The sequence below is a fragment of the Saimiri boliviensis genome, chromosome 4, assembly GCF_048565385.1.
Source record: "Saimiri boliviensis isolate mSaiBol1 chromosome 4, mSaiBol1.pri, whole genome shotgun sequence".
NCBI classification, from domain to species: Eukaryota; Metazoa; Chordata; class Mammalia; order Primates; family Cebidae; genus Saimiri; species Saimiri boliviensis.
In genome coordinates, this window is record NC_133452.1 from 103931192 (window position 1) to 103947230 (window position 16039).

At 45.1% G+C, this 16039-nt stretch overlaps 1 protein-coding gene across 11 annotated transcripts in view; it reads right to left on the reverse strand.

Annotated features, from left to right (window-relative positions):
- KIF6 (kinesin family member 6) overlaps positions 1 to 16039 on the reverse strand; it is a 381890-nt gene that overhangs the window by 88409 nt on the left and 277442 nt on the right. For all 11 annotated transcript variants that reach the window (XR_012517286.1, XM_003923246.3, XM_074397999.1 and 8 more), the window contains one exon: positions 4472 to 4527. Coding sequence is in view for 10 of the 11 variants with exons in the window: in XM_003923246.3 (XP_003923295.2) it covers positions 4472 to 4527 (56 nt within the window). In the remaining variant the exon portion in view is untranslated. The remainder of the gene's footprint in view (positions 1 to 4471; positions 4528 to 16039) is intronic.

Sequence of the window (16039 nt, forward strand, 5' to 3'; positions counted from 1 at the left end):
GCCCAGCATGGAGTAAGTGCTCAATAAATTCTGGAGGCTGCTGTTCCTGCTGGTGCTGTCCTTGTAATTTGGAGCTGGCAACAAATAGTAACAAAAGGATATACTTGATCCAGGTCATCATTATCTAGCAAAACAACCTGGATGTCTTCTCCTTGCTCCAGGATAAGATACAAGAGGCAGTCATGCCGGAGGTAGCTCCAGAAGTAAACCTCCAGTGAGTTAAGTACAGAACATGCACAGGGCTGGCAAATAGCAAAAACAGTCCTGTTTATTCTGCCAATGGAGACCCAGATCTGAGAAGCGATTTTCCCAAATCCCAAATGTACAAGAGAAACATTTTTTTTAAAAGGGCATTGGTCAAATGGTGGTTTGGGGCGGGGGGGTCCTTTGAATTTGGAGTAGGGGAAAAAAACTTCCAGAATGTTTTGCTAGCTTTTCTAGATTTTTTTCCTTGTCTCTCACTAACAGCTTCTTCTATTACACTCCCTGTGATTTCTGAATTGAAAACCCGCTGTGCAGCCTCCTGTGATGTGAGTTTTCATTTAGGCCTGGAGGGGTCTGTGGAGGGATGACGAGGTGCCGAGAGGTGTCAGTCAAGCTCCTTCACCTGCCTGCAAGGCAGCTGTTTCTGGATGAGTCTGGAGTGGGCCTTAAGCCAGTGAACAGCCATTCATTGTCCTTTGTTGCCAAAGACAATGCTGCCAGTGGTACAACAGTGATGCAAAAAAAGGAACAAACAAACAAACAAACAAAAAACAAAACAAAAACGAATGCCAGGACTGTAGTAAGTGAAAACATGCCTGGCTTATGCCACTGCCTCTAAAGCAGTCTACTTCTTTTCCCAGTTTGGGCTCAGTGGCATTTTTAGAGACATGGATGGAAGCAGGGTGTCTATGAATGTGTGTAAAACCCCAGCCCATGGAAAGAAAAGCAGCCTAATGATCTTGTATATGGACAGGTAAATACAATAAAAATGGCTCTCAGACAGAAACAAAGACTCTATTATTTTCAGGGAGATTTTAAATTGGTAACTCCTTCCATTTCTTATTTCAACTTATTTCAACACCAGTATTGATGTAAATGGTATCTAGAGTAAAACAAGAAGGAGTTTGTGGCAAGAGTTTATCTCCCTAGTTGGGTTGGCTACTTTTAAGAAAAGGAAATTATATGGAACTTCTGACTGAATGATGATAAAATAGAAAAATTAGGTATTATACAGTCACTACTAAATTGATAGCCTTCAGGGAATTTTGAGAAAGAAGGCAACTCAAGAGGCAGCTATGGATCACAATGTCAGAGAAAAAACAAACTACCCAAGATAGTGGCAACCTGAACTTTAAACATGTGGGCTGACTGGTTTGCGTTTTGCAAATACAGCTTTTGCTTCTTCTCTGCAGGTCAATTGCATTGTGTGCCCCTCGGCATCCCAGTCTTGTCTCGGGGTCCAGAGGCAGGATGTGGCCCAGTTTGGGAGCAGAGCTGAGTCACCATCCCATGCAGACAGGGCACATTCATGGCATGCTCCTGCCTCCTCCTTCCTAGATTCACTAAAGGACTCTTTCAGGATTGCAAATTTCATTTGATTCCATTTCTCCCTAAGAAAAAAATGCACTCAGTAACATCCTAAATTTCCTAAACTAGTGTCCTTCAAGGTTGACTTGGAAATTTTAAATGTGTGTACAAGTTCTACCTTATACCTCCTTTGTCCTAACCTGGTGTCTGAGACGTCATGATGGCAGGCTACTCCTCGTGGCCAAGCACCATGAGGGGCTTATATCAGTAATGGGGCTGAGTCTCAATGACCCATTCACCTGGGCCACCTTGGATCAGAGCACAGTTTGAAAGGTAGGTGGCCAGGAGATGGGTCTCACTTTGTTATTTGCATAAAGTGAATAACTAACATTAGCTTTATAAGCATCACTGAATTAACTATGATCTTGGTAATAACGGAAGCATGAATCTCATTATCAGTGTGAACTCTACTTGTTATTTTCTGGAAAAAAAAAAAAAAGTTTACTTGCCCAGGTCTTCTCCTAGCATATCTGGACCCCTTGAGCATCAATTAAAAGCAGTCATCCTCTCTGGGCAGATCAGTTACAGTCCTCACTTGGTCAGCTCTTGGCTCTTGGGCAGGACACACCTGAACAGCTTTTAAGGCAGCCCCCAAACTGCCTAATCTTCAGAATGTGGCAAACTTGCTCCACCAACATACGTTATTGCACCAAAATTATGGGGAATTTGTAGTTATTTCCATTGTACTCAGATTGAAAAACTACATATATTAGTATAGTTAATTGGTGCCTTCCATCATTAGTCTATTTCATTAATGTTGGAACAGTTTTATTTTGATTTACAGAGTAAGATTTTTTTAAGAGCAAAACTTTATATTATTTCTTAGGGAGAAGCAGTTTATAAAAGATCTTTTCTCTTATCCCTCCAAGGATAAAAACAGACCACTGGGTCCTTGAGGTCAGAGGATGCTGACGAATTGGCCCCGGTCCACTGAAGTCTGCTTCCCCTTTCCCCTCCGCCTCCCCTTCAAAAGTAGACCATCACTGCCTGCTGTTTGGGACTGGGCTGCCCCTCAGCAGAGTGTCTGCCTTCCCACCTGAAGGAGATGAGCCTAGAATCAATTTCCTTATGGGTCTGGGTAACTGGGCCCTCTGAGAATCAGATAAGTTACAGATGGATAGTGTCTTCAGAAAAATACAAACACTCCTAATCCCCAGTTTTTCTTATGCAGTTTTAGGGTGTTCTGGAATCCAGGTCAAGAAAGGGGTTTGAAATCTTTTTTTTTTTTTTGTGCCAGGGATCTTCTGGCAGTCTGATGACCTGACCCTCTCAGGATAATAATCTGGTGCATAAAGTAAAATACATAGGCTTTTCTGAGAAACCAATTATATCGAAATAGTTATCAAAATTGTAAAACCTTTTGTGATACAGAAATATCTATGTACTTTTATATAAACGTATTAAATAAAAAGATCTAGTGGAGAGTCTAATAACCATTGTAATTTTGTACTGATGAGCACAAAAGATAATATTACAAAGTCTGCCCCTCTGTGATGTGACATGAAAGCCTCTGTGACTTCCACTGGGTTCGTCATGGAAGTGGTGCTAAGTTCAGTTAGAGGTTAGTAAGAATATAGGGGCATTTCTCTGCTATCAAGATCCTGAACCTTAGGTCAAGAACCCCTGGGACGCAAGGATTCTGTGTGGCTGCTGGGCATGGCTCTGGGTCTGGCTGCCTCAGCCCCTTCTGTCTCAGGCCACAGAGGGGACTGTGGGGCTCCTGACCCCTGACTGAGACAACCTGAGCCTATCGTGATTTTATATTCTGTTAGAAAAATTAAAGAGGATACTCACAGTGGGTTCTGTCCTGTCATCACATGTAGGGGGAGAAAAGGGGGTAGTAAGAGAGACCTAGCGGGCCAACTGTGAACCAGTCACTGCTGCCTTCTCCAGCACAGACGTGAGGCACAGGGATCCCCTCTGTGAAGCTGCCCTGGGCCTGGGAGACAGGTCTCTGTGGTGTCTTTCAGTTTGGGATGCAACAAACATTGTCCTCTTACTTTAAAAATGATTTGAGGTTGGGCATGGTGGCTCACACCTAAAATCCCAGCACTTTGGGAGGCCAAAGTGGGTGGATCACTTGAGGTCAGGAGTCTGAGACCAGCCTGGCCAATGTGGTCAAACCCTGACTCTACTAAAATTACAAAAGTTAGCCGGGCATGATGGCATGTACCTGTAACCCCAGCTACATGGGAGGCTGAGGCAGGAGAATCGCTTGAAACTGGGAGTGGAGGTTGCAGTGAGCTGAGATTGTACCACTGCACTCCAGCCTGGTCAACACAGTGAGACTCTGTCTCAAAAAAAAAAAAAAAAAAAAAAAAAAAGAAAGAAAGAAAAAAAAGACTCAAGGCACATTTTACTGAGTTGCCTCTTGCCTTAATCTCACCTTTGCAGAGGTGCTCACCTAAGTGGGGAGCCCTCCATGGCAGCCTCCATCCTGGGAAAGCACAATGGCTTGTATTTGCTTCTTATTCTCCCACCGGCTTACTGAATGATGCTAAGATATCAACCTTTGCCAAAAATGCTAAGTATAAGCTTTGGGAGGTGTCAGAGCGTTTCACCAGACTTGAAATACGAAATGATGTCTCACTGTAACCGTGCAGTTATGACTAGCTGAGATACTGCTGAAAAGCACCAGGGAAAAGCAAGATTCTCTCATTGGGATGCTGGCGCTCAGGCCTGCCTGAGGATGAAAAGTTCAAGTGCTGGACAGAAGAAAGTACTTTTCCTGACGGGTGGTGGGAGGGATCACTCACTTCCTAGGGAAGGCCCTCAAAGCAGCTTCCTTGGCAGGGCTCTCTTGAAACTGGGCTTCGTGGCCATTTGGAGGCACATCGTGACCTGATTTTCACCAGGAAAATGGTTTCTGAAAGAGGCTCACAGAATATCATCTGCTTACCAATTTTACTTCTTGCTTCATTTATGCTTTCTCCCAGGGCCTTGGCTTCAGAAAATCTAGAGGGAAAAAAAATGAAAATTGTAGTTTTTCTGTTCATCCTACATGATGTTTTAAAAATAATAGATTTCTGAGAGCTCACTAAAATATGATGAAACCTTATTAAAAGACAAAAGAAAAGCTATAAATAAGTAAAATATATTAGGCTTAAAAACAGAGATGAAATTGCTATCAATTATAGGTATTGTTAATTTTTACTCTATCCAGCACAGAATTTGCGTTCTCATAGTCTCTCATTTAGGACTTTTAATTTAGATTGTTTTAAGATATAAGGATACCAGCATAAAGCCTGACTGTAAGATTTCTGTACTGTGATCTATTGGTTATGATACCAAGATCTTATAACTACAGAATATATACTTAAGTAACTTTTTTCTGATTATAAAGTAATGTATCAGAGGTGGTAAAACTATGGCTGGTTAAGAGACAAATCCAGCCTGCTGCCTGTTTCTGTAAATAAAGCTGTCCTGGAACACAGCCACCCTTATTCACTGATGCATTGTCTATGGCTGCTTTCACGCGGCAAGACAGAGTCAAGTAGATATGACGAGACTGCATGGCCTACAGTGCTGGAAACATTTTCTACCTGGCCCTTTGTGGAAGAAGTTTGCTGATTCCTGTTATATATGATCATTAAACTTGATTTTGAAAATATAAAAACAAGAAAAAAATTCCCAAGTATTCTTCTACCCAGAAATAAGCACATTTGATACACATAGCCACCCAGTCTTTCATAGGGCCAGTTTTTATAGGGTTGGGATCATACTACAGATACGATTTTGGGCCCTGACTTTTTTTTCACTTAGCATGATAAGATAAGCCCTTCCCTGTATCATGAGACGCTTACCTTTGATGGCTGCATATTAGTGCACTAGATTGTTGTGCTAATGTTTAGTGAGTGATTCCTTTATGTTTCTGGCCTACGTTTATGAGACACCAACGATGAGCCAACTTTGTGCTAGAGAAGCCGATGGGACATGGCCTATGTGAGAAACACTTAGTTCAGTCCCTATTCATAGTGGGCCCTCATGAAATGTTAGTTGTTTCCCTCCTCTCCTTTCTGCCGTGAAGTTAAAGAGACCATTGAAAGCCTATGAAAGCAAGCACCTAATATATGGCCGAATTAAATGACTGTGCCTGGGGTAGTGCTAGTCATGCCATGAGAGTTTGACCGGGGAGTGGCCTCAGGAAAGCATCATGTACAAGGTGGGAGAGACCTGGGTTTTATGGATCCATGGGAATTTTTAGAAAATGTTTTATTATGAAAATTTCCAGATATACACAAAATAGAATAGTAGAATGAATGCTCACATACCCAGCATCACATTTTATTAATTGTCAATTTTGTTTCAACTATCTCCCTCCTTCCCTCTCATCTTCTCACTTCCCACTCTCTCATATCCCAGCAAATCCCAGATATCCTATTGTTTCATCTTTGAACACTCGAGTTGCCTAGAATTGTGTCAGAGGAAGTGAGCAGAGGTGGGCATTCCAGGCAGGGGAACAACATAAGCAAAGGCCAGAGTGCCATGACTGCTCTGTGTTCGATGGAAAAGAAGTGTGAATTATGTCATCGCTATTTTCCAAATCTGTCTGCTTGGCCTGGGACTGCAGACAGGAGGTTTCCAGGGAAGGGGACTAAACTTTCTGTCAGTGTCAGCTTCTTGGGATTCTGTCCCTGGCTCCCTTATTAAAGCTGTTCAGGCTCATTGTATGTCCTCTCCTCAGTGATGGCCTGCTGCCTTCTAGGGAGAAATACAGTTCCACCTGATGCAATTCAGACATTGACATGATGCACAGGTCACTGTGCTGTGCTCTGTGGGCTCACATGGCCTCTGCTCCTGGGCAGGCATAAGGCGAGGTTTGCTGCAGGCCCTTCGGAAGATGAGGACCATCTTCAACTCTCCATTCTGTCAAGGGAGGGCCCACAACCATTTCATCACTGCTCTGTCCGTCCCCATTACCTAGGGCTGATAGGATCTGACAGTCACACACTGCTCAATGAATGACTCCTCCTATTTCCTGTTCCATAGAGTTCTGGAAGCTTTAGACTCTTTGGAATAAGGAAAGTACAAGAGTAAGGGTGCAAAACTGCTGAAATTCATATTAATGCTAGAGGAAACCAGAGTACAGATAGAAAGAGAAGATATAGCATGAGCAGAGGAGGGACTTTCCACCGTAGTGCTGCCTAGAGAAGCCCTGACAGGCCTGGGATAGAGTCCCCAAGCCTTGGTGGTGCCCAGATATGTCTGGGGGGCCTGGCAGAGGGAGCCGCTGAGTGCTGTGGTCAACTCTCTCCAAAGAGCCGCCCTGTTCCAGAGCTGGCAGAAACTGTGGGGAAAGCCACGAGCTGTTCCTGTCTCTCTGTTGCAGCCCAGTCCTGAGCTAAAAAGGGCTTTCCCACTTGAGAGGTGTGGTCTGAGGGCCATGCAGTCTTCATGAGACCATTTTCCCGTCTCTCTGGAAGCTGTCACCACTCCAAGCCACCCCACCCACATGTGTTCCTGATCTCTGGTTGTCAAGACAAACTCTGAAAGGCCCAACCCTGAGTGTGGAGAGGAAAAGAGCAAGTGTCAAGGATGGTGGGAGAGATGAGAAGGCTAAGGGCTCGCTTAGCAAAGATGCAAGAGAGCGGGCAGACCCCCTCAGTGCTGCCACGTTCTTCCTGGCCCACCTGCATCTCCACGCCTCTCCAGCCAGCCCGTCTCCCTTCCTCCTCACTTGCTCCCCTTCCTCCTGCCCCTCCGTCTGAGTTCTGCTCACCTAGACTTTGCCAGGGGGAGTTTCCTGCCTCCTGATTTTCTAAAAGGCACAGCCTCATCCATGAGATGGCTCAGGGAGCCAACTTCTGGCTAAGGGCACGTTGCACCTCTGTACAATATCCTAAGGTGCTGTTCACTGCTAAGATGTGGCCTATGCCGATGAGGCCGGACCTTGAGGAGAGGCAGGGAGAAGGCTTTGTAACTCAGCCAGGACCGCTGATGAGCACCTGAGGGTTTCTTTCTACTGGTGCCAAGGCATTCCTATTAGGGCATCATTAGTTGTGTGGCTGGCTTTCGGGAGTGTAAGGTAGTACGGATGTAGGCAGGCTGCTGTGCTCACCTGCACACACGATCCTGTGCAGGGTAGGGGCTGGGCTTGGAAGGGAGAAAGAATGCAATGCTCCCGGTGTTCTACTAGCCCGGCTTCCATAACACTCAGCCTTCCTCATCTACAGCTGCCACTGTGTGCCAGGTAGGTACTCGCAGACCCTGGCGAAGCGCTCTGTCATTGGTTTCCAAGGGCTCCGGCTCTCCGGTTTTTTCCCCTCTCTCTCTGGCATCTCCTTCTCAGTCCCCTTTGCTGAAGTGTTCTGCAGCCTGTTCCTTGAATGTCGGTAATTCTCAGGATTTTGTTCTAGGCCCACTCCTCACTTTCCCTACTCCCTATAGGTATTCCCTATTGTTTCATCCTTGTTTCGTACCATTGTTTCATATGGTATTCCCTATATGCCAGTGTCTCCTTGGCTATCTCAACTGACATCTCTCAAATCTCCACTTCAGCCCTGGCTGGGTTCCTGACTCAGGTATCCAATGGCCTGTTTGATACCTTGAGGGTAACTAAAAAGAACTAATCACCTGCCCTGAACAGCTTCCCTGTTCCTCCTATTGGTTCTGTCTCAATGCAGGGTACCATCACTTACGGATGGTCCATGTCAGTAACCCGCACACCAGCCTTTGCCCCTCTCTCCATTAGCGCCTTCCCTCAATCCTGAAGCCTCAGCCATTCTCCATCCTCAGTATTTATTAGAGCATTCCACTTAGCTCCAACTGCCTGAGAGCAGAATGCTGCCGTCTCTCTCCCAGATTATTGCGGCCACTGCTTGCTCCTTCCCCTGCATTCGCACGCTTGTCTGCAGGCTAGTCCCCACATTTTAGCCTGAGTGATTCTTCTTAATGCAAACCTGATCCTGTTACTCCCCTGCTCAAAACTCTTCAAGTGCTCCCCAGTGACCTCGGGAGAAAGTTCAAATTCCCTAACATGGTGAAGTAGACTCTTCATGATCTAGCTCCTGCTGCCTTCTCCAGCTTCTTCTCTTCCATCCCCCACAACCTTTCCAGGCTGGCCTGAATCTCTTTCAGCTTCATCAAGTGTCACACTGTCTCTCATCTTAGGGATGTTCCCTTTACTTGGAGCCTCTCTCTTCCTCTGGCTAATTTATGCCTAACCCCTCAACGATGGAAACATTGCTGTGTTCGCACAGCGATGTCTCCTCCTCTGGATAGCTCTCCAGCACTGTGCAAGTCTACAATGCACGACACCCCCAGGTGCTTCCCAGCACCCTGCACTTCTGCCACTTCCAGGCAGACAGCATATTTTATGTGAATTTCCTGTTTACTTGTTTGTTTCCCTTTCAATATTGGACGCTCCATGAGGACAGCAACCACATCTGCTTAATTCATTCTTATCTCTGGGGCTTAAAACAGGGGCTTGAAGCTAGCAGGCATTCCATAAATATTTCTAGAATAAAAGAAGATAAGCATGTGAGCAAGTGTGTACGCAAAGGCAACATGTGTAAATGAAGAGCACTGGACTGGAAGTCGGAAGTAAGATCAAATGCCTACCTCACCTCTTAGCAGCTGGGTCTCAGGCTCTTCATTTCTAGGATTAGAATGAGATGCCTGTCAGGGCTGGGTTGATGTGGAAAGGGCATGCGTGGAAATGTGTTTTTTGTGTGTGAATTAAAATCATAGCCTGGAAGAGTAGGAACTCCCTGTAGGGAATGTGATGGACTGTGAGCTGGGAGTGTGTGCTGGAAGCAGTAACCACAGACAGTAGTTTGTCTCAGCAAACCAAAGGATTAGAAAGGATCTCTGCAAGTCAATATGGTCAAAGGCACTCACGATAGTTGCCAAGTTTCTCATCTTCAATGGGAATGAAAGGATGGGGGAATTGAGGGAAAATCTGACGTTAACTTCCAACACCAGTTCCAGAAAGAATCCCATCCCGCTGTAGTGTGTGTCAGGTGGAGATACTCATCACTAGGGAAGCAGCTGGCTCTCACACGCCATTCACTAGAGATTGTGGGCAACGGCTGCTTTTATCCATGGGCCAAAGAGAGGAGCTGGTGGTCATAGCCACTGAGTCCCCAAGAGCCTCTGCACCAAGATGTCCTGTCATGCCAGCTGAGGTTCCTTCCTGAGGATGGAGTGAAGGAATAAATATGTGTTTGAGGGCAAAGGGCTCCTACAATATCTTTCCTACTTTTCTTGTCTGGAACAGCTAACTTAATACGTTGATTTTTCATAGAGTGAACATCCAATACTTTCCCCGTCAGAGAGGAGGACTGAAGACTAGGCCTATATTTTGCCATTTTTTTCATCTGTAAACTCGTACCTCATACCCTGGCTGCCTCCGCTCTGTTGTGATGAAGCTTCACCCTTTGTTCCACTTATGCTTTTTAAAAAATGCCAGTATTCCTTTTCCATTCCATGTCTCTCTCTATGGCTTCCCTTTCTTGCCTCGGGTCAACCAGCTCCTCCCCTGATGCTCCAGAAGCCTGCTGCATCCATTTTCTTGGCTGTTGAGATGTCTCTTTCAAATTGTCATTCACGAACAAAAAAGTGTTTTTTGAGTACTTTTTTGTGTGTGTGTGGCCAGCACTGCTTTTAAAATTGTGGAGGGGCTGAGAATATTCTAATCTAATCTCTGCTCTCAGAGTTTATAATTTTAATTCAGCAGAAAATATGTAAATACAAAAAAAGAAAAAAAGAAAGGCAAGGAAAAAGCATAAAAGTTAAAATGGAAGTCTAATGGGAGCCAGGAAACTCCTCCTTGCCATGGGAGTTACCTCCTGATGGTGCCACAGGGTTTCTCTCCACCCTCGGTCCTGTTTTCCTTTTGGTTTTAGATGGCTGTTCCATTCTGTGTCAGAAAGATCCAACTGAGTGAAGGGGGGCTTTGCTTTGTTTAGATCACATTCTCAACACCTTCATTTCTAGTAGCTGTTAATCTTCCCATTTATTTCTTCTTTTGTTATTTAATGGGACTCTGAGACTGAGGGATTCAGTTTGTATGAAAAATCTGTCACAAAAGAAAGTTAGCTTGCAGTACCTGGGCACTGGTATTCGCCAAGCATGGGGTTTCCAGCCTCTCTTCATATTATTTTATACTATAGGGATGAGTCATGCCTGGAAATTGTAGTGATTGTGAATTGCAATTGTCCCCTGCTAAAAAATCCGGCTTAAGAATTGGTTCACATGCTCTAGTTCACCAAAGGGCAAACATCCTATTAATGTGCCAACATTTTATTTCTCTTGTCACAGTCAGGCAGCATGACTTCCTCAGACTGGGGACCAGAGCTTAGAGATGCTAGAGATTCTCTGTGAGAGCAGCAAAGGGTGCAGTAAAAAAGGGAAGAAAAATCCTTCTATTAAGTAACACGGGGCTGAGTACATTGGCTTACACCTGTAATCCCAGCACTTTGGGAGGCCCAGGGAGGTGGGAGGATCACTTGAGCCCAAGAGTTTGAGACCACCTTTGGCAACATAGAGAGACCTCATCTCTACAAAAAGTAAAAAATATTAGTCAGGCGTAGTGACATGCATCTGTAGTCCCAGCTGCTCGGGAGGCTGAGGTGGGAGGATTACTTGAATCCAGAAGACTGAGGCTGCAATAAGCCATAATCACACCAGTGCACTCCAGCCTGGGCAATAGAGTGAGATTCTGTCTCTTTAAAAAAAAAGTAACATGGAATGAAGGAGATAGGGAAACCGCCCATTGTTCCCTCCTGCAACTCTAAATCAATTCTTATACTCTGGGGGGACTGAGAGAGTCAGAAGAGATCGTGGGTTGCCAATAATCCCTACATTTATGCTCAGAACCTACTTGAGATGGGGTAGGGAGGCTGAATTCATTCAAGGCTTTTGCATGGGGCAGTTAGTTCTAGCCCCTATTTAGTGGCACTTTGCCAACATAATATCCCAACACCAGCATGGTCAGACCGTAGAATTAGCCTGACATGAGAAATATGGGGTAAAATGGGAGTCTAGACAGTGGGTCCTGGTTGCTGAGGGCTATTAGAAAGCTGAGGCTTAGAGTCAAGGCAGGAAACCATAACTGAATTTCACCTTGAGTCAACTCCCTCCAGCTTGTGTCTGTCTTCCCAGAACTGCTGGTCTTCCCACAGTTGGGCCACATGAGTCCTTCCTGTTACTAGAGGGAATGGAAGCAAATGTGTGGAAGAGGTCCGGGTTACTGGAAGAACATTTCCTACAGTAAGGGTGGCATGCAAGGGACCCCCATGGGCATCTGTGAGGCCTTCCGTTGATGTCTGTTGTTGAAACCCTGCTTACAAAGTTATTCGTTTTCATACAAGAACATTTTTCTTATTCCCCTTCCTTAAGCAGTTATGAACATATAATATCTAATAATTCAATACTCTTCATCAATACAAATAAGAGCTCCAATCCTAAGAAAGGGGTAGGTTCTGGGTTACATCCCCTATGCCAAATAATCCTCTAATGATTAGTATTACAATAACATTAAACAGATGTAGAAATTTTAAAAAATTAAGGGCTGGTATCCCGACTTTTCATTTGATTTAAAATGACTGATTTACTGCTGGGAAAACCTCTTTTCAGAAGAAAGCTTGTGTGAGTTTTATTAGTTCCCTTGCAATATGGCCACAAGGAAGATGGGATCGTCGGTACTGCCAGCCCATCCTGCATAACTTGGGTATGTTTAAACCCAAAAGCACATTTGTCAAATGGGTTATTAGAACTCTACTGTACAGAGTTAAGTGAGCTCTATATTAGAAGGCTTCGGAAGACCACAGCATCCTCATCCCACTCATCCCCAACCCAACTCCCTGTTTTCCCTGTTGAAAATAGACCTAAACTCAGGTCACAAACCAGAACCAGAAACAAGGCCAACCTCAGAATAAGAAAGATGAAGTGCTACGTTCTCCCTAAGTCAGTGGTGCTTTGACTTGAGCGTGTGTAAGAATCATCTGGCAATTTTTTTTTTTTAACCTGTAGGGTTTTGGAGATCTTATCTTAGAGATTCTGGATCTCATGGTTTCTGAACACTGTCTAAGCCAGTGGTTTTCAAATCTAGTTGCTACTAGAATCTGCTTTTTAAAAAGAGATGCTCAGGTTGCACCTAATTTAATCAGCATATCGGGGGAGTCAGGGCCAGGCTTTGGTGGCTTTTCAAAGCTCTGTGGGTTGTCTCAATATGAAGCTGGAGTTATGAGTCCCTGGTGTAAGCAAAGAAGCCTCCCATACAGATGTGGCTGAAGGCTCTTTGGAAGTCTTTTGCATGAGGCAGCCAGCTTGACATGCTTATCTTCAGATGGTCGAGGTATCCTGCCCCAACACATCCAACTGGCCATATTAAAAATACAGCATGGACAACGCTTAGAAGGCTTGTGAAACCCTTGGATTCACAGGCTCAAATCCGTGCAGGTGTGCATATGCCCACCTTTCTAGGGAGACAGTCCTTAGCTTCACTGGATTCACTTTATTTTCTTCCCCACCCCCTTGTTTTATTCGATTCCTCATTCGTCCCTTTCTGTCCCCATGCCTTGTTCCCATTCTCGTGGGTAAAGTATGCTAAACTATATCTGGGACTCATAAAGTATCCCTTTGTGATAAAGTATATCTCTTTGTTTGCATGCTTTTCTTTGCTTTCTGTGGATCTATTTGTAATTCATCTAAATGATGTGCTGCTACTCAGTGCTGTGCTTTTAAGATCTATGTTAATTGGTATGCACATCTCAGCAAACTGACACAAGAGCAGAAAATCAAACACTGCATGTTCTCACTCATAGGCGGGTGTTGAACAATGAGAACACATGGACACAGGGAGGGAGCATCACACACTGGGGTCTGTTGGGGGGAAATAGGGGAGGGACAGCGGGGGATGGGGAGTTGGGGAGAGACAGCATGGGGAGATATAGGTGAAGGGGAGGAAGGCAGCAAATCACACCGCCATGTGTGCACCTATGCAACTATCTTGCATATTCTTCAAATGTACCCCAAAACCTAAAATGCAAAAAAAAAAAATTAAAAAAATTGGTATGCACACATCTAATCCGTTACTCCCACCTGCTGCTTCCTGCTTCATGGGGCAGCCCCATTATTCTACGTGTCTGCTTCCCCAGTGATGGATACTCAGCACATCTCCAACTCTCCTTGGCCATGAACAGCCAAGGCTGCTCACAGCCACCTCGTGTATGTCCCCTTACAAACCTGCATAAGAACTTCTTCGGAAATATACCTAGAAGAGAAATTGCTGGGTCACAGCAGGAAGCATGTAGTTCTTTTGACTAGGAAGGGCTGGACTGCTCTCTATATACAGAGCCAATACTCTAATTCCCTTCCCTGGATTCCTGAATGAGCTGAGATCTGCACCCTGCTAAAGTATAAAAGCCATGATAACAGTCTAGGCTGGGCCCTCAACTCTCATTGCCATTTGCTTTTCTTTTTGCCTTTCTTTTTCCTTCTTCCTGGTTGACCTTCTTTCCCATCCCCTGTGGCTGCTGTATTAAACCTTCAACACCACCCTCCAATCTCTTATGCTACCTCAATTTCTTTTTCACAGAGAAAACTGACATCATCTTTAATTTTCTCCCTCCTCTTCTCAGTGTGCCAGTGTCGGCCCCATCTTGATTTGCTTTTTCATTCTTGCTCCCTTCCAGGGCTAACCTCCCCTAGCTTTTATTCCCTACCTTCCTGACTTCCAGGGACCCTGCTGTGTCAGCTTTTCCCATTATTTCTCTACCTCTCTCTTTACTGTTGGCTTATTCTTTGGCCTATAATCTTAGCCAATTCTTTCCCATCCTGAAACCAACTTCTTTTCTACTTAAGCTACCTCTCTTTGTTCTTTTTTTTTTTTTTTTTTTTTTTGAGACTGAGTTTCGCTCTTGTCACCCAGGCTGGAGTGCAATGGCGCGATCTTGGCTCACCGCAACCTCCGCCTCCTGGGTTCAGGCAATTCTCCTGCCTCAGCCTCCGGAGTAGCTGGGATTACAGGCACGCGCCACCATGCCCAGCTAATTTTTTGCACCTTTAGTAGAGACGGGGTTTCACCATGTTGACCAGGATGGTCTCGATCTCTTGACCTCGTGATCCACCCGCCTCGGCCTCCCAAAGTGCTGGGATTACAGGCTTGAGCCACCGCGCCCGGCCCTGTTCTTTTTAAGTATGTTTTCCAGCCAGATGCAGTGGCTTACACCTATAATCCCAGCACTTTGGGAGGTCGAGGCAGACAGATCACGAGGTCAGGAGGCCATCCTGACTAACATGGTGAAACCTCATCTCTACTAAAAATACAAAAAGTTAGCCAGGCGTGGTGGTGTGCACCTGTAGTCCCAGCTACTTAGGAAGCTGAGGCAGGAGAATCACTTGAACACGGGAGGTGGAGGTAGCAGTGAGCCAAGATCACACCACTGCACTCCAGCCTGGCCACAGAGTGAGATTCAGTCTCAGAAAAAAAAAAATTGTATTTTTCATCCATCACCAATTTTTTGAATGCAGTGACATTTCTTCTCACTCAATCCTCCATGCCCACAGTCCAGCCAATGGCCTTCTAGCTGCCAAACCTCTGTGCACTTCCCGGCTCCCTCCTGCTTATTTCTCGGTCACATCTGACACTACTGACAGTCTGCTGCTTCTTGGAGCTGGCTCTCCCCTTGACTTGGCTCTCAGGGCATTATTTTCTCCTGGTTCTCCCCATCTTCCTTCTGCTGCTTCTCAGTCTCTCTCCATCATGGCCTCCTTTCCCTTATGGCTCTCCTCTTTCCGCCTTTGCACTGCCACATGTCCTCCAGAGAGCTCATGTACTTCTTAGGCATCCTGAGTTGTCATATGACTCTGAAACCTGGATCTCATTTTAATTCAACAAATAATTCTTGAAAACTTACTGTGTGCTCAGATCCAGAGTCCCATGTGACATATGTTCACTCTTTCTTCCGAGCTCAAGACCCCTACATCTGACAGAGTTTCTGTTTGGTAAAGCTTGCGGATATATGTATACCTCGCGGATATGTGTATACCTCACAGACTAGCTAAAATAAATGATATACCTCTGAGTAAGTTTCTTCGGAAGGGGTCCAGAACACAGCCCTGTCTGACAACATGTCAGCAGATAATCCTGCCTGCTCTGATTTTGGCCTGGAGAAGGCACCAAAGGCCTCTGGGGTACAAGATGTACACATATTTTGTTTGACTAAGAAGTACAGGACTGTTCTCCAGAACAGCTGGAGTGCCTGCAGTTCTAAGAATATAATTTGGCCCATAGATTTTCCCCCACCTCCTTTGGAGCACTAAGACACAGATAGAGTACAGGCTGATGAGAATGAATGTATGATGTGAGAACTGTAGATCATGTTAATACTGTCAGTAGCAGACCCTGCCCTAAGGTTGCTTACCCGAATAGTACTGGGATGATGAGGTTCACACATGAAGGAGAACTGTACCAGGCTGAACATAATTCAATGTGAAACTGAATAAACATTATGCCTTTCTT